General features: G+C 46.7%; 1 protein-coding gene across 1 annotated transcript in view; it reads left to right on the top strand.

Annotated features, from left to right (window-relative positions):
* The window catches only part of LOC139226183 (glutamate receptor ionotropic, NMDA 2C-like), a 504948-nt gene that overhangs the window by 103095 nt on the left and 382369 nt on the right, over window positions 1-19484 (top strand). Inside the window, exon 3 of the mRNA XM_070856817.1 lies at window positions 1243-1357. Within this exon, the coding sequence (XP_070712918.1) occupies window positions 1243-1357 (115 nt within the window). The remainder of the gene's footprint in view (window positions 1-1242; window positions 1358-19484) is intronic.

Raw genomic sequence — 19484 nt, 5'->3', positions numbered from 1 at the left:
AGTACAGGTTAGATAAGGGATAAATGGGTCATTTTCAGGTCGGCAAACAGTAACGAATGCGGTGCCACAGGGATCGGTGATGGGTCCTCAACTATTGACAATCTATATTAATGATTTAGATGAAGGGACCGAGTGTAATGTAGCCAAGTTTGCTGATGATACAAAGATGGGTGGGAAAGCAAATTGTGAGGAGGACACAAAAAATCTGCAAAGGGATATAGACAGGCTAAGTGAGTGGGCAAAAATTTGGCAGATGGAATACAATGTGGGAAAATGTGAGGTTATCCACTTTGGCAGAATAGAAAAGCAAACTATAATTTAAATGGAGAAAAATTGCAAAGTGCTGCAGTAGAGACCTGGGGGTCCTTGTGCATGAAACACAAAAAGTTAGTATGTAGGTACAGCAAGTAATCAGGAAGGCAAGTGGAATGTTAGCCTTTATTGCAGGGGAGATAGAGTATAAAAGGAGAGAAGTCCTGCTACAATTGTACAGGGTATTGGTGAGGCCACACCTGGAGTACTACGTACAGTTTTGGTCTCCGTATTTAAGGAAGGATATACTTGCATTGGAGGCTGTTCAGAGAAGGTACGCTAGGTTGATTCCAGAGTTGAAGGGGTTGACTTATGAGGATAAGTTGAGTAGGTTGGGCCTATACACATTGGAGTTCAGAAGAATGAAAGGTGATCTTATTGAAACATATAAGATAATGAAGGGGCTCGACAAGGTGGATGCAGAGAGGATATTTCCACTCATAGGGAAAACTAAAACTTGGGGACATACTTAGAATAAGGGGCTGCCCATTTAAAACTGAGATGAGGAGAAATTTCTTATCTCAGAGGGTTGTAAACCTATGGAATTCTCTACCCCAGAAGTGCTGTGGAGGCTGGGACATTGAATATATGTAAGGCGGAGATGGGCAGATTTTTGAGCGATAAGGGAGTAAAAGGTTATGGGGAGCGGGCAGGGAAGTGGTGCAGAGTCCATAATCAGATCAGCCATGATCTTATTAAATGGCGGAGCAGGCTCAAGGGGCCAAATGGCCTACTCTTGCTCTTATTTCTTATGCTCTTAAATGCAGAGTAAAGCTCCCTCTACACTGTCCCATCAAACACTGCCAGGGCAGGTACAGCATGGGTTAGATACAGAGTAAAGCTCCCTGTACAGGGAAGGATGAATTAGCCACTGTACCCTGGGTACTCCATCTCACTGGGCTTAATGATGATCCTGAATATATTTTACAGGCACCTGTTGAATGTTAGCTGGGAAGGTAAAGATTTATCTTTCAATGAGGACGGCTATTTGGTGAGACCATCGATGGTCGTGACGACACTGAACAGAGGCAGGTTTTGGGAGCCGGTGAGTATTGGATGATGTTTCCTAACCGAGAGATCTGGTGAAGTTGGTCTTTAACATTCTGCAACTGCATTCAGTGCACACATCTTATTCAAATTAGTGAAAGGGAACATGGAGATGGCAGAAACTCTGAACAAATATTTTGTATCAGTCTTTATGCTGGAAGACAATAACAATATCCCAATTGTGGATAGTCAAGAGGCTATGGGGGGGAGAAATTTAACACAATCACAATCACTAAGGAGGTGATACTCGGTAAGATAATGGGACTAAAGACAGGTAAATCCCCTGGACCTGATGGCTTGCAACCTAGGGTCTTATGAGAAGTAGTGGATGCATTGGTTGTAATTTACCAAAATTCCCTGGATTCTGGGGAGGTCCCAGCAGGTTGGAAAACTGCAAATGTAACGCCCCTATTCAAAAAAGGAGGCAGACAAAAAGCAGGAAACCATAGACCAGTTAGCCTAACATCTGTGGTTGGGAAAATGTTGGAGTCCATTATTAAGGAAGCAGTAACAGGACATTTGGAAAAGCATAATTCAGTGAGGCAGAGTCAGCATGGATTTATGAAGGGGAAATCATGTTTGACAAATTTGCTGGAATTCTTTGAGGATGTAACGAGCAGGGTGGATAAAGAGGAACCAGTGGATGTGGTGTATTTGGACTTCCAGAAGGCATTTGACAAGGTGCCACATAAAAGGTTGCTGCACAAGATAAAAGTTCACAGGGTTGAGGGTAATATATTAGCATGGATAGAGTATTGGCTAACTAACAGAAAACAGAGAGTCGGGATAAACGCGTCATTCTTGGGTTGGCAATCAGTAACGAGTGGGGTGCCGCAGGGATCAGTGCTGGGACGCAAACTATTTACAATCTATATTAACGACTTAGATGACGGGACCGTGTGACGTAGCCAAGTTTGCTGATGATACAAAGAGGGGAGGAAAAGCAATGTGTGAAGAGGACACAAAAAAGCTGCAAAAGGACACAGACAGGCTAAGTGAGTGGGAAAAAATTTGGCAAATGGAGTATAATGTTGGAAAGTATGAGGTTATGCACTTTGGCAGAAAAAAAAATCGAAGAGCAAGTTATTATTTAAATGGAGAAAAATTGCAAAGTGCTGCAGTACAGCGGGATCTGGGGGTCCTGGTGCATGAAACACAAAAGGATAGTATGCAAGTACAGCAAGTGATCAGGAAGGTCAATGGTATCTTGGCCTTTATTGCAAAGGGGATGGAGTACGAAAGCAGGGAAGTCTTGCTACGGATATACACGGTACTGGTGAGGCCACAACTGGAATACTGTGTACAGTTTTGGTTTCCATATTTAAGAAAGAATTTACTTGCTTTGGAGGCAGTTCAGATAAGGTTCACTAGGCTGATTCCGGAGATGAGGGTTTGACTTATGAGGAAAGGTTGAGTAGGTTGGGCCTCTACTGATTGGAATTCAGAAGAATGAGAGGTGATCTTATCGGAACGTACAAGATTATGAGGGGGCTTGACAAGGTGGATGCAGAGAGAATGTTTCCAATGATAAGGGAGACTAGAACTAGAGGGCATAATCTTAGAATAAGGGTCTGCAAGGAATTTCTTCTCACAGAGGGTTGTAAATCTGTGGAATTCTCTGCCTCAGAGAACTGTGGAAGCCGGGTCATTGAATAAATTTAAGACAGAGATAGACAGTTTCTTAACCGATAAGGGAATAAGGGGTTATGGGGAAAGGGCAGGGAGGTGGTTCTGAGTCCATGATCGGATCAGCCAGGATTATTGAATGGCGGAGCAGGCGCGAGGGGCCGTATGGCCTACTCCTGTTCCTATTTCTTATGTTCTTATCTAAATTAGTTGATCTGCACTGAGTTTGTTCTTGGGCACAAAGTAACAAACATTAAAATGAGGGCCAGAACATGTGGAGTTGGGACAAATAGAAAATTGGATAGCAAACTGACTACAAAACAGAAACCAGGTCGTTACTCAGACTGGTAAAAAGTGGGAAGTAGTTCCACACAGATTGGTGCTGGGTCCAGTGTTGTTCACCATTTACATAAACCATTTGAACTTGAGAATTGAAAGTACAATTTCAAAATTTGCAGACGACACCATTAATAAACCTGCAGAATGGGCGTGTAATTTGCAAATGAGCTTCAATATAGATAAATGTGATTTGGTATATTTGGTAGGAAGAGTAGGGAGGCCACATACTTCTTGGAAAATAAGTGTCAATGGGGTAGAGAAGCCGAGGGAGCCGTGGGTACAAATACAGCAATCACTAAAAGTACCCACGTAGGTTAATAGGCAATAAAAACAGCAAACATTGCACTAGGGTTCATGTCTAGAGGGATAGAATTAAAAAGCAGAGAAGTTATGTTATACTTATATAGAACCTTGGTTAGACCACACTTGGAATACTGTGCACAGTTCTGGTCTCCATATTATAAAAAGGATATCGAGGCACTGGAGAAGGTGCAAAAAAGATTTATTAGAATGATAGTAGAATTGAGAAGTTTATACCAAGCAGGAAAGATTGAACGGGCTGGGGCTCTTTTCTCTAGGAAAGGTGAGGGATGAGGTGACCTTTAAGATTATGAAGGGGTTTGATAGGATAGACAGAAATAGGGGGCGATATTCAAGGCATTTGTGCCTCCCGTTGGGGCGCTAACAGGGCACAAATGCATTACCAACCGGGCACAGCGCTGACAACACCTCCCGTCATATTGGGCAGGAGTGTAGCCACGGCGCTACGGCTTTGTGCCCCAATCTCCTGTGCCTGGAGATCGTGATGTCATCGGCACGCACATTGGGAGGGAAGGGCCCCTTGAATGGGGCAGCACTGCACGGCCCAGTGTGCAACGCTGCTGAGGCATCCGTCCCGTTAACGGTCCAAGGAGGAAGTGGAATGCTAATGGGACAGTCATGAATTTCTCCCCCGAGATGTTTCTACTTGTGGGCAACACCAGAACTACAAGCCATAAATAGTCAATAACAATTCCAATAGGGAATTCGGAAAAACATCTTTAGCCAGAGAGAGTGGTTATAATATAGACTCGCTACATAAGAACATAAGAACATAAGAATTAGGAACAGGAGTAGGCCATCTAGCCCCTCGAGCCTGCTCTGCCATTCAACAAGATCATGGCTAATCTGGCCGTGGACTCAGCTCCACTTACCCACCCGCTCCCCGTAACCCTTAATTCCCTTATTGGTTAAAAATCTATCTATCTGTGACTTGAATACATTCAATGAGCTAGCCTCAACTGCTTCCTTGGGCAGAGAATTCCACAGATTCACAACCCTCTGGGAGAAGAAATTCCTTCTCAACTCGGTTTTAAATTGGCTCCCCCATATTTTGAGGCTCTGCCCCCTAGTTCTAGTCTCCCCGACCAGTGGAAACAACCTCTCTGCCTCTATCTTGTCTATCCCTTTCATTATTTTAAACATTTCTATAAGATCACCCCTCAGCCTTCTGAACTCCAACGAGTAAAGACCCAGTCTACTCAATCTATCATCATAAGGTAACCCCCTCATCTCCGGAATCAGCCTAGTGAATCGTCTCTGTACCCCCTCCAAAGCTAGTATATCCTTCCTTAAGTAAGGTGACCAAAAACTGCACGCAGTACTCCAAGTGCGGCCTCACCAATACCCTGTACAGTTGCAGCAGGACCTCCCTGCTTTTGTACTCCATCCCTCTCGCAATGAAGGCCAATATTCCATTCGCCTTCCTGATTACCTGCTGCACCAGAAGGAATAGTTGAGGCGACGAGCATAGATGCTTTTAAGGGGATGTTAGATAAAACACATAAGGGAGAAATTAATCGAGAGATATGGTAATGGGGTTTGATGAAGAAGGGTGGCAGGTGGCTCATATGGAGCATAAACACCGGCATAGAGCTGTTGGGCGGAATGGCTCCTTTCTGTGCTGTAAATACTATGTAAGACTATGTAAAACAGGGTCAAGGAAGACTCTTTCTGATCACCACCTGACCCCAAGTGACAAATCAAACTCCTCCATGTTGAAGACTACTTGGAGGAAGCACTGAGGGTAGGAAGGGCACAGAATTTATTGTGGATGGGAAACTTCAATGACCATCACCAAGAGTGACTCTGTAGTACCACCACTGATCAAGCTGGCTGAGTCCTGAAGGACAGATCTGTCGGACTGGCCTGTTTCAGATGATGAAGGAATCAACACGAGAGAATAACCAATTCTTATTCTCACCAATCGACTTGTCTCAGACACGTGGATCCATGATATCTTTGTGACGTCTTTGTGAAGATAACCTCTCGACTTCACCACGAGGATCTCCTGCATTGTGGAGTCTGGCACTACCTGTGCAAATTTCCTCACACTAAGGACAGATCTAGCAGCACAAAACTGGCCATTTATGCAGCTGTGAGCTCACAGCAGCAGAGTTATATACCAGCACAATCGGGAACCTGGCACAAGATCACCTGGTTCAACGGGGAGTGTAGAAGCGTGTGCCAGGAACAGCATCAGACATACCTTAGAATAAAATATGAACCGAATAAAGCTACTAGACAAAGTTACCTGTACACTAAAAATCAAAAGCAGCAAGCTAAGCAGTTCCACATCAACGGATCAGAGCAAAGCTATGTAGCCCCATCACATCCATTGTAAATGGTGGTGGACAACCAGGCAATTAACAGAAGAAGGTTGCATGGACATTTCCATCTACAACCATGATGGAACCTAGCAGCAAAGGGGAAGACTGAAGTGTTTTCAGCTAGACGTGCCGAGTGAATAAGAATCTAAGAACATAAGAAATAGGAGCAGGAGAAGGCCATACGCCCCTCGAGCCTGCTCTGCCATTCAATAAGATCATGGCTGATCTGATCATGGACTCAGTTCCGTTTCCCTGCCCGCTCCCCATAACCCCTTATTCCCTTATCATTTAAGAAACTGTCTATTCTGTCTTAAATTTATTCAATGTCCCAGCTTCCACAGCTCTCTGAGGCAGCGAATTCCACAGATTTACAACCCTCTGAGAGAAGAAATTTCTCCTCATCTCTGTTTTAAATGGGTGGCCCCTTATTCTAAGATTATGCCCCCTAGTTCTAGTCTCCCCCATCAGTGGAAACATCCTCTCTGCATCCACCTTGTCAAGCCCCCTCATAATCTTATACGTTTTGATAAGATCACTTCTCATTCTTCTGAATTCCAATGAGTAGAGGCCCAACCTACTCAACCTTTCAGCATAAGTCAACCCCCTCATCCCCGGAATCAACCTAGTGAACCTTCTCTGAACTGCCTCCAAAGCAAGTATATCCTTTCATAAATATGGAAACCAAAACTGCATGCAGTATTCCAGGTGTGGCCTCACCAATACCTTATATAGCTGTAGCAAGACTTCCCTGCTTTTATACTCCATCCCCTTTGCAATAAAAGCCAAGATTCCATTGGCCTCCCTGATCACTTTCTGTACCTGCATACTATCCTTTTGTGTTTCATGCACAAGTACCCCCAGGTCCTGCTGCAGTGCAGCACTTTGCAATCTTTCTCCATTTAAATAATAACTTACTCTTTGATTTTTTTTCTGCCAAAGTGCATGACCTCACACTTTCCAACATCATTATACTCCATTTGCCAAATTTTTGCCCACTCACTTAGCCTATGTCCTTTTGCAGATTTTTTGTGTCTTCCTCACACATTGCTTTTCCTCCTATCTTTGTATCACTGGAAAACTTGGCTACATTACACTTGGTCCCTTCTTCCAAGTCGTTAATATAGATTGTAAATAGTTAGGGTCCCAACACTGATCCCTGCAGCACCCCACTAGTTACTGATTGCCAACCCGAGAATGAACCATTTATCCCGACTCTCTGTTTTCTGTTAGTTACCCAATCCCCTATCCATGCTAATATATTACCCCCAACCCCGTGAACTTTTATGTTGTGATTCTACTCCGCCACTGCCCGAGGTCTCCACCATCATGGATACCAATGTCCACCCAATTCAGTTCACTCCACTTGACATTAAGAAATGGCTGAGTGCACTGGACACAGCAAAAGGTCTGGGCCCTGACAAAGTTCCAACTTGTGCAGTAGATCTAGTCACTCCCCAGGCCAGTAGAACTATGATACTGGCATCTACCTGACAATGTGGAAGATTACCCAAGTATGTCCTATCCATAAAAAACAGAATAAATCTAACCAGGACCATTACCATCCATCAGTCACCTCTCAATCGTCAGCAAAGTGATGGAAGGTGTCATCACCAGTGCTATCAAGCACCACTTACTCATCATTAACCTGCTCACCAATGCTCAGTTTGGGTTCCCTCAGCACCACTCGACTCCACACCTCATCACCCTATTGATCCAGGCTTGGGCGCAGAAGCGGAATGACAGAGGCTGCTGCCCTCGACATCAAGGTAGCATTCAACTAAGTATAGCACCAAGGAGGCTGAGTAAAAAAGTGAAGTCAATTGCACTCAGGGGGAACACTGTCCTGTGGCTGGAGTTATAGCTGGTTGTTGGAGACCCATCATCATAGCCCCAGGACATCATGGAGAAGGGCATCAGTGGAAGAGCATTTTTGTGCTAATGATCATAATTCAGTTAGATTTAGGGTAGTTATGGAAAAGGGTAAAGGCAGACCAGCAATAAAAGTTCTCAATTGGGAAAAAGCCAATTTTGATAAGCTGAGAGTTAATTTAGCCATAGTGGACTGGAAACAGCTACTTGAAGGTAAGTCAGTGTCCCAACACTGGGAGGTATTCAAGGGGGAGATTCTGAGGGTTCAGAGCAAGTATGTTCCCTTAAAGAAAAAGGTGGCACTAACACCTAGAGCCCCCTGTATGTCAAGTGACATTGCCTTTATTAGTCGAGACATGGAATACAAGAGCAAGGAGGTTATGCTTGAATTGAATAAAACACTGGTTAGGCCGCACCTGGAGTACTGCGTGCAGTTCTGGTCACCACATTACAGGAAAGATGTGATTGCACTGGAAAGGGTGCAGAGGAGATTTACAAGAATGTTGCCTGGACTGGAAAACTTTGGCTATGAGGAAAGAATGGATAAGCTGGGTCTGTCTTCTTTGGAACAGAGGCGACTGAGGGGAGACCTTATTGAGGTGTATAAAATGATGGGGGGCCTGGATAGAGTGGATAGGAAGGACCAATTCCCTTTAGCAGAGGGGTCAACAACCAGGGGGCATAGATTGAAAGCAATTGATAGAAGATTTAGAGGGAATTTGAGGGGAAATTTCTTCACACAGAGGGTGGTGGAGATCTGGAACTCACTGCCTGAAAGGGTGGTAGAGGCAGAAACTCTCACCATATTTAAAAAGTACTTGGATGTGCACTTGAAGTGCTGTAACCTGCAGGACTACGGACCAATAGCTGGAAAGTGGGATTAGGTTGGATAGCATTTTGTTGGCTGGCGCGGGCATGATGGGCCGAAATGGCCTCCTTCCGTGCTGTAAATTTCTGTGATTCTATGAGGGAAGTTTCCTCGATCCAACCGTTTTCAGCTGCTTCATCAATGACTTTTCCTCTTGTCACGAGGTCAGGAATGGGGCTGTTTTCTAATGATTCCATTGTCCAGCTCCATTCACAACTCCTCCGATAATGAAGCCTACAACAGGACCTGGATAACACCAAAGCTGATAACTGGCAGGTAACATTCAGGCCATGTAAATGTCATGGTGAACAAGAGAAAGCCCATCAATTTGCCTTGACAAGTTGGACAACGGGGGAACACATGGTGGCAGAGATATGAGTATGGAATGGGATAATGTGAGCCACTTAAAAAAAAAAATGCAGGTAATATTGTAAATTAAATTAAGGAAATGGCAGACTTGTTGAATAATTACTTTGTGTCAGTCTTTACGGTGAAGGAAGAGGATATACCTGACATTCCAGGGAAATTAATAATCAATCAAGGACAGGAACTCACTAAAGTTAATGTAAGCAACAAAACAGTATTAAAAAAAATAATGGCACCACAGACTAACAAATCCCCAGGACCTGATGGTTTCCACCCAAGATTTTAAAGAAAATAGGTGAGGAAATTGCAGATGCTTAGTGATAATCTTCCAAAGTCCATTAAATTCAAGCATTGTCTCTTTAGAAATGAGAAAACCGGAAACTATCGACATGTTAGTCTCACATCTATCAGTTGTGGGGAAGTTATTGGAATGTGTAATTAGAATCATCGAATGGTTACAGCACAGGAGGCCACGCGACCCATCGTGCCCGAACCCTCTGCTAGAACCCTTCAGCCAGTCCCACACTCCGTGGGTAGCCCTGCAAATGATTTTCTTTCAGGTACTTATCCAATTCCCTTTTGAAAGCCACGATTGAGTCTGTCTCCACCATCCTCTCAGACAGCGCATTCCAGATCCTAACCACTCGCTGTGTAAAAAAGTTTTTCCTCATGTCGCCTTTGGTTCTTCTGCAAATCACCTTAAATCTGTGTCCTCTGGTTCTCGACCCTTCCGCCAATGGGAACAGTTTCTCTCTATTCTGTCTAGACTCCTTATGATTTTGAATTGACAAGGTGACTGAGCATTTAGAGAAATTTGAGCTGATTAGAGAAAGCCCACAAGAATTTGTAAAGGACAGGCCATGTCTAACAAACCTAATTGAAATTTTTGAGAAAGTAACCAAAGTAGTAGTCAGGGGAATGTCTAAGTATGCTGTTTATCTGGACTTCCAGAAGGGGTTCTATAATTTTCCACATAAGAGACTGTTAGCCAAAATTAAAGCTCATGGAATTGAAGGCAAATTGACCTGGTTAGGAACTTGGTTAGGTGGTAGAAGACAGAGAGTAGGGATAATGGGTATGTAAAGGCTGAATCTCCCTTATCCGGAACCCTTGACGCCTGGCCTGTTCTGGATATGGGATTTTTCCGGACAAGGGATGGTCACGTTACATTGGATGGTACAGGTACTGAGCAAGGGGACATGGGGCTGGCTGACTTGGGGCTGGGAGTACAGCAGAGAGATCATGGGAGGGTGGATCGCGGGGTCAGACCAGCGATTGTGAGAGTCGGCAGCGAAGAAGGACTTCAATTTGTAGATGTCGGAGTTCTGCGCATGTGCCACCTGGTGGCCAGGAATGATTCAGGATGAGGGGTGCTTCCAGATGAGAGAGTTCCAGTTAAGGGAGGTTCAACCTGTACTCGAATTGGAAGGAAGTGACTAGTGATGTCTCACAAGTATCTCTACTGGGATCAACTATTCACTGTATTTATTAATGACTTAGATAGCACAATACCGAGCTGTATATCTAAGTTAGCCGATGATGGTATAGTAAGTAGTGGAACTCTGGGTCCCTTTGGCCAGTCGGCCCGATCCAACGATGCACCCCGGGTCTCTTCAGCTAGCTGGCCCGGCCTAACGATGCACTCTAGGTCCCTTCAGCCAGCCGGCCTGACCCAGCCTCGCACTCCGGATCCCTTCGGCCAGCCGACCCGGCCCAACGATGCACTCTGGGTCCATTCAGCCAGCCGGCCTGACCCAGCCTCGCACTCCGGGTCCCTTCGGTCAGCTGGCCCGGCCCAATGATGTACTCTGGGTCCCTTCGGCCAGCCGGCCCGGTCCAGCCTCGCACTCCGGGTCTCTTCAACAAGCCGGCCCGGCCCAACGACGGGCTGTACCTGCCCTAGGTTGCTAGCGGTGAACATTAACTTTTAAACAACTTGATTTACATTTTAGACTTTTTTTTAAATCAACTTTTAATCAACTCTTAATCTATTTATTAAACCTTCAATCAACCTGTGTAACTTTTTTTTCAATTTGGAAATACTTTTAAACTCTTAAACTTTTAAAACAACTTGGAAACCTCTGGGGAAATGTTTAACCTTGGAAGAAACTCTCCAAAACAACCCTGGGAACCCCAGCGGACAGCTGACCTTCCTAATGCCTGCCCCCAACCAAGCCTCGGGCCATTTACCATCAATGGCGCTACTCGACGCCGAGCTTGCAGCCAACACCTCGCCGTAGGCAATTAAGCTTATAGAGCTGTGCCTGGTCTCCAGTTGTGTTGGACCCCCTTGCCACTGGACCAAGACCTTGTTCAGCTAAGCCCGTGTGGTTGCCAGTGTGCAGCGGCCACCCCACATTAAAAGAACTCACGCACAGGCATCTTCCACTTCGTTAATATGAAGTTCGGGACCTGGAACGTCAGGACCCTCATGGACAATTCCAACAGCAACAGGCCGGAACGCCGCATAGTCATAGTTGCCCGGGAACTTAGACGTTTTGACATCGACCTAAGCGAGACCCGGCGGGCAGGGGAAGACCAGCTGAAGGAACATGCTGGAGGTTACACCTTTTTCTGGCAAGGAAAACCAGAAGAAGAATGCCACCTTCATGGAGTCGGCTTCACTATCAAAAATTAACTGGTCAACCGCCTCAAAGACTCCCCCTGCAGGGTTAACAAACGCCTCATGACTCTTTGCCTTACCCTATCCCGGAAGCAGTTATCAGTGGGTATGTCCCAACACTCGATGCAACGGATGAGGCTAAAGAGGGTTTTTATTCCAACCTCGAGACATCCCTGTCCCGCGTCCCCACGGGCGATAAATTGATCCTCCTCGGTGACTTTAATGCCAGTGTCGGCAAAGACACAGCCCTCTGGGGAGGCGTGATTGGCAGAGGGGGGGTTGGGAAAGCCAACTCCAGTGGTACCCTACTCCTGACAAAATGTCTAGAACACAAACTCCTCATCACTAACACCCTGTTCCGCCAGGCATCGCGGCAACACCCTCGCTCCAAACACTGGTATCTGCTCGACGACATCATTGTCCGAGCCAGGGATCGCAAGGATGTGCGCATCACCCGCGCCATGACAGGAGCTGACGACTGCTGGACAACCATCCATCACCGATATTAACATAGCCCCAAAGCAGAGGGGACAGCAGAAGCAGTGCCGCAAAAAAGTTAATGCCGGGGCACTTAAAGACCCACCAGCAAAGAGAGCCCTATACAGCCAACGCCTCACAGCCAATCTGACGTGCCTCGATGACCCTGAGATGCTCAATGCCCATAGCGCTTGGTCTGCCCTCCAGGCCTCTATAACTAGTGCCTGTGAAAAGACACTTAGTTACTCAACCAGAAAATATCAGGACTGGTTTGATGAAAATGATCAGGAGATCCAAGAATTAATAGATCGTAAGCGCAGAGCATTTCTGAGCCTCAAGCAACAACCCAACTCGGGAGTTGCAAAACAACATTACAGACGGTTCAAGGCTGAGGTCCAACAAAAAACCCGGGACCTAAAGAACAGGTGGTGGATGGTGAAAGCACAGGAGGTACAACAACTAGCCGACAGCCACGATATGCCAGAGTTCTTCATTGCAGTCAAGGCCAGCTAAGATCCAAACTCCCAAGGCCCCACCCCACTACTGGCCAAGAATGGGGAAACACTCATCAAGACACCGAGGCTGTCAGGGCCCGTTGGAAGGACTACTTTGAATATCTCCCCAATCGAGGCTCTGTCTTTGACTCGAGTGTTCTCAACTCCATCCTGTAGCATGCGACCCGCCAGCACCTCAGTGAAACCCCAACGCTGCACGAGGTAGACAAAGTCATAAAACAGCTCAAGAATAACAAGGCTACGGGTGCGGATGGAATTCCTGCTGAGGTGCTAAAGGATGGCGGCGAGGCGCTGTTGGCCCAGATACATGACGCCATCTCTTCATTTGGAGGGAGGAGAGCATGCCGGGAGATCTCAGAGATGTAGTGATCGTGACCATCTTTAAAAAGGGGGACAAGTCCGACTTCGGCAACTACAGGGGAATCTCCTGCTATCAGCCACTGGGAAGGTTGTCGCTAGAGTTATCCTCAACCGTCTTCTCCCTGTGGCCGAGGAGCTCCTCCTGGAATCACAGTGTGGATTTCGTCCCCTACGGGGCACAACGGACATGATCATTGCAGCGCGACAGATGCAGGAAAAATGCAGGGAGCAGCGCCAGCCCTTATACATGGCCTTTCTCGATCTTTCAAAGGCATTTGACACTGTCAACCGTGAGGGCTTATGGAGCGTCCTCCTCCGTTTCGGATGCCCCCAACATCCTTCGCCTGCTCCACGACGACATGCAGGCCGTGATCCTTACCAACGGATCCAGTACAGACCCAATCCACGTGCGGACCGGGGTCAAACATGGTGCATCATCGCTCCAACCCTCTTCTCAATCTTCCTCGCCGCCATGCTCCACCTCACAGTCAACAAGCTCCCCACCTGGAGTGGAACTAAACTACAGAACCAGTGGGAACCTACATCGCCTCCAGACCAGGTCCAACATCACCCCAACCTCTGGCGTTGAGCTACAGTACGCGGACGACGCCTGCGTCTGCGCACATTCTGAGGCTGAACTCCAGGATATAGTCGATGTATTCATAGAGGCATATGAAAGCATGGGCCTTACACTTAACATCCGTAAGACAAAGGTCCTCCACCAGCCTGTCACCGTCACATAGCACTGCCCCCCAGTCATCAAGATTCAAGGCGCGGCTCTCAACAACGTGGACCACTTCCCATATCTCTGGAGTCCCTTATCAACAAAGGCAGACATTGATGGAATTCTACAATAGGATGGAGAATGAAACAGTTAATTCAGAGACCATGGTCCAGAACTTAAAGAAGGGTAACTTTGAAGGTATGAGGCGTGAATTGGCTAGGATAGATTGGCGAATGATACTTCAGGGGTTGACAGTGGATGGCCAATGGCAGACATTTAGAGACCGCATGGATGAACTACAACAATTGTACATTCCTGTCTGGTGTAAAAATAAAAAAGGGAAGATGGCTCAACCGTGGCTATCTAAGGAAATCAGGGATAGTATTAAAGCCAAGGAATTGGCATACAAATTGGCCAGAAGTAGCAGCGAACCCGGGAACTGGGAGAAATTTAGAACTCAACAGAGGAGGACAAAGGGTTTGATTAGTGCAGGGAAAATAGAGTACGAGAGGAAGCATGCGGGGAACATTAAGACGGACTGCAAAAGCTTCTATAGATATGTAAAGAGAAAAAGGTTAGTAGAGACAAACATAGGTCCCCTGCTGTCAGAATCAGGGGAAGTCATAACAGGGAACAAAGAAATGGCAGACCAATTGAACAAGTACTTTGGTTCAGTATTCACTAAGGAGGACACAAACAACCTTCCGGATATAAAAGGGGTCAGAGGGTCTAGTAAGGAGGAGGAACTGAGGGAAATCCTTATTAGTGGGAAATTGTGTTGGGGAAATTGATGGGATTGAAGGCCGATAAATCCCCAGAGCCTGATGGACTGCATCCCAGAGTACTTAAGAAGGTGGCCTTGGAAATAGCAGATGCATTGACAGTCATTTTCCAACATTCCACAGACTCTGGATCAGTTCCTATGGAGTGGAGGGTAGCCAATGTAACCCCACTTTTTAAAAAAGGAGGGAGAGAGAAAACAGGGAATTATAGACCGGTCAGCCTTACATCAGTAGTGGGTAAAATGATGGAATCAATTATAAAGGATGTCATAGCAGCGCATTTGGAAAGAGGTGACATGATAGGTCCAAGTCAGCATGGATTTGTGAAAGGGAAATCATGCTTGACAAATCTTCTGGAATTTTTTGAGGATGTTTCCAGTAGAGTGGACAAGGGAGAACCAGTTGATGTGGTGTATTTGGACTTTCAGAAGGCTTGCGACAAGATCCCACACAAGAGATTAACGTGCAAAGTTAAAGCACATGGGATTGGGGGTAGTCTGCTGACGTGGATTGAGAACTGGTTGGCAGATAGGAAGCAAAGAGTTGGAGTAAATGGGTACTTTTCAGAATGGCAGGCAGTGACTAGTGGGGTACCACAAGGTTCTGTGCTGGGGCCCCAGCTGTTTACATTGTACATTAATGATTTAGACGAGGGAATTAAATGTAGTATCTCCAAATTTGCGGATGATACTAAGTTGGGTGGCAGTGTGAGCTGCGAAGAGGATGCGATGAGGCTGCAGAGTGACTTGGATAGGTTAGGTGAGTGGGCAAATGCTTGGCAGTTGAAGTATAATGTGGATAAATGTGAGGTTATCCACTTTGGTGGTAAAAACAGAGACACAGTCTATTATCTGAATGGTGACAAATTAGGAAAAGGGGAGGTGCAACGAGACCTGGGTGTCATGGTACATCAGTCATTGAAGGTTGGCATGCAGGTACAGCAGGCAGTTAAGAAATCAAATGGCATGTTGGCCTTCATAGCGAGGGGATTTGAGTACAGGGGCAGGGAGGTGTTACTGCAGTTGTACACGGCCTTGGTGAGGCCACACCTGGAGTATTGTGTACAGTTTTGGTCTCCTAACTTGAGGAAGGACATTCTTGCTATTGAGGGAGTGCAGCAAAGGTTCACCAGACTGATTCCCGGGATGGCGGGACTGACATATCCGGAAAGACTGGACCAACTGGACTTGTATTCACTGGAGTTCAGAAGAATGAGAGGTGATCTCATAGAAACGTTTAAAATTCTGACAGGTTAGATGCAGGAAGAATGTTCCCAATGTTGGGGAAGTCCAGAACCAGGGGTCACAGTCTAAGGATAAGGGGTAAGCCATTTAGGACCAAGATGAGGAGAAACTTCTTCACCCAGAGAGTGGTGAACCTATGGAATTCTCTACCATAGAAAGTTGTTGAGGCCAATTCACTAAATATATTCAAAAAGGAGTTAGATGTAGTCCTTACTACTCGGGGGATCAAGGGGTATGGCGAGAAAGCAGGAATGGGGTACCGAAGTTGCATGTTCAGCCATGAACTCATTGAATGGCGGTGCAGGCTAGAAGGGCTGAATGGCCTACTCCGGCACCTATTTTCTATGTATCTATGTATCAATGATGGGTCTGTACCCCTGCACTGATCAATGATGAGACTGTACCCCTGAACTGATCAATGACAGACTGTACCCCTGCACTGATCAATGATGGGACTGTAACCCTGCACTGATCAATGATGGGACTGTAACCCTGCACTGATCAATGATGGGACTGTAACCCTGAACTGATCAATGACAGACTGTACATCTGCACTGATCAATGATGGGACTGTACCCCTGCACTGATCAATGATGGGACTGTAACCCTGAATTGATCAATGATGTGACCACACCCATGCACTGATCAATGACGGACTGTACCCTTGCACTGATCAATGCTGGGACTGAACCCCTGCACTGATCAATGACGGACTGTACCCGTGCACTGATCAATGACGGACTGTACCCCTTGAACTGATCAATGATGCGACTGTATCCCTGCACTGATCAATGACGGACTGTATCCCTGTACTGATCAATGACGGACTGTACCCTTGCACTGATCAATGACGGACTGTACCCCTGCACTGATCAATGACGGACTGTACCCCTGCACTGATCAATGACGGACTGTACCCCTGCACTGATCAATGCCGGACTGTACCCCTGCACTGATCAATGACGGACTGTACCCCTGTACTGATTAATGACGGACTGTACCCCTGTACTGATCAATGCCGGACTGTACCCCTGCACTGATCAATCAGGGGCTGTATGGATCAGAGGCATGGAGGATGTACAGAAGACACCTCAAGTCGCTGGAGATATATCACCAACGATGTCTCCACAAGATCCTGCGGATCCCCTGGGAGGACAGACGCACCAACATCAGTGTCCTCGACCAGGCTAACATCCCCAGCATTGAAGCACTGATCACACTTGATCAACTTCGCTGGGTCGGCCACATAGTTCGCATGCCAGATTCGAGACTCCCTAAGCAAATGCTCTATGCGGAGCTCCTTCATGGCAAACGAGCCAAAGGTGGGCAGCGGAAACGTTACAAGGGCACCCTCAAAGCCTCCCTGGTAAAGTGCGACATCACCACTGATACCTGGGAGACCCTGGCCGAAGACCGCCCTAGGTGGAGAAAGTGCATCCGGGAGGGCGTTGAGCTCTTCGATTCTCAACGCCTCGAGCGTGAAGAGGTCAGGCGCAGGCAGTGGAAGGAGCGTGCGGCAATCCAGTCCCACCGCCCCCCCTCCTTCCCCCAACGAATGTCTGTCTCACCTGTGACAAGAGTCTGTGACTCTCGTATTGGACTGTTCAGCCATCAAAAAATTCACTTTAGGAGTGGAAGCAAGTCTTCCTTGATTCCAAGGGACTGCCTTTGATGATGATGAGTAAGTAGTGTAGACAGGAGCATAACATTTCAGCCACACTGATAGATTAAGTTAATGGGCAAAACTGTGGCAGATGGAGTTCAATGCAGATTTGTGAGAGGTCATCCACTTTGGATCAAGAAGTGATAGATCTGAGTTTTATTTAAATGGTGAAAAGCCACTAACAGTTGAGGTCCAAGGAGATGTCGGGGTCCATGTACACAGATCACTAAAATATAGTAGTCAGGTGCAAAAATTATCAAAATATAGGCGTGTATTCCCTGGACTATAGAAGGCTAAGGGGTGATTTGTTTGAGATTATTGGATTTGAAAGGAATTGCTAGGGTAGCTAGAGAGAAACTTTTTTCCGCTGGTGGGGAAGTCTAGGACAAGGGGACATAAACCTAAAATCAGAGCTAGGTCATTCAGCAGAGAAGTTAGGAAATACTTCTTCACACAGAATGGTAAAAGTGTGGAACTCTCTCCCACAAAAAGCTGTTGGCGCTAGGTCAATTAATAATTTTAAATCTGAGACGGATAGATTTTTGCTAGCCAAAGTTATTAAGGGGGATATGGAGCCTTGTCGGGTAAATGGAGTTAGAAACATAGAAAATAGGTGCAGGAGTAGGCCATTCGGCCCTTCGAGAACTTCAGTACCCCATTCCTGCTTTCTCGCCATACCCCTTGATCCCCCGAGTAGTAAGGACTACATCTAACTCATTTTTGAATAGGATACAGATCAGCCTTTCACCTGTAATGATGTCACTGAATGGTGGAACAGGCTCGAGGGGCTGAATGGTCTCCTCCTGCCCCGATAGACTTAGCCAAGAGCACATGAAGGGGATGCTGGGTTGGGGGAAAGTAAAAGTCAGAGATCATGCCAGGTTCAGAGAATATAAGAGGCGACACTGTCCTAACCCCTTGTGTCAAATCGTTGGTTTGTCTCTGCACAATAAAGTGGTGCTGTTGATCGAGATCTTCACAAGTGAGATTTCACATCAGGATGTTGTTGTGAAAGTTAAGGCAGGTATTAAAGGAAATACAGCCTCATGGATAGAGAAAAGCAGAATTAATGGTGAATGGGTGTTCTGGGTTGTGGGATGTGCTTCGTAGTGTGCAGGGACCTCTTGTTTTCCATTTGTAGGTATATATTGAAGTCGATGATACCAAATGAAAGGGAATAGCAAACTGTGGGCAAGCGTGCCGGAGACTGCAGTGGGTGTGTGGAGGGGCAGTTAGCGACAGGGGGCGACACACTGGCATTATTAGCAAAAATCAACAAAGTGTCAACTAAAGAATAAGAGATCAGCAGGAGGTTCATTATATGAGGGTGGAACTGGGGTACAAGTACAGTACATCTATCATCTCTCTCTCTCTCTCTCACCTACCGCTCCGGACCAACGCCCGACCAGGCCCCGCCCTCCATGCCCGCGCCCATTGGCCCCGCCGCATCCACTGCCGCCACCTCATTGGAGCAGACCCAGCGTCAATCCAACTTTTTTAATTGGCGGGCGCGCCCTGATCGGTGCAACTGTCACTGAGTGCGGAGCACGTGCCTCCGGCCCAGCCCCCAGGCAGACACACATGATTATTGTCGATGGGCCTTTAGCGATATTGCACCAAAAACATTGAGCAAATGTGTGTTTTAGCTCAGTTGGATACTTTGTGGATGTAGGGCAAAATCTGCATCGTGACTCCAGTAGTTTCACGTTGTTGGGGGGAGAGTGGAGAGAGAGAGTGTGTGGGGAGAGTGGAGGAGAGGGGAGAGTGTATGTGTGGGGGAGAGGGTGTGTGGGAGGAGAGGGGGAGAGTGTGTATGGGGGAGAGTGGAGGAGAGGGGGAGAGTGTGTATGGGGGAGAGTGGAGAGTGTGGGGGGGGGGAGAGAGGGAGAGTGTGTGTGTGGGGGGAGAGTGGAGGAGAGATGGAGAGTGTTTGTGTATGGGGGGGGAGGTGAGAGTGTGGGGGGGAGAGAGTGTGTGGGGAGGGGGGGGAGAGAGTGGTGGGGGGAGAGAGTGTGGGGAGT

This window comes from Pristiophorus japonicus, chromosome 16, assembly GCF_044704955.1.
Source record: "Pristiophorus japonicus isolate sPriJap1 chromosome 16, sPriJap1.hap1, whole genome shotgun sequence".
NCBI lineage: Eukaryota > Metazoa > Chordata > Chondrichthyes > Pristiophoridae > Pristiophorus > Pristiophorus japonicus.
This window is presented reverse-complemented; position numbering and strand designations above follow the sequence as displayed.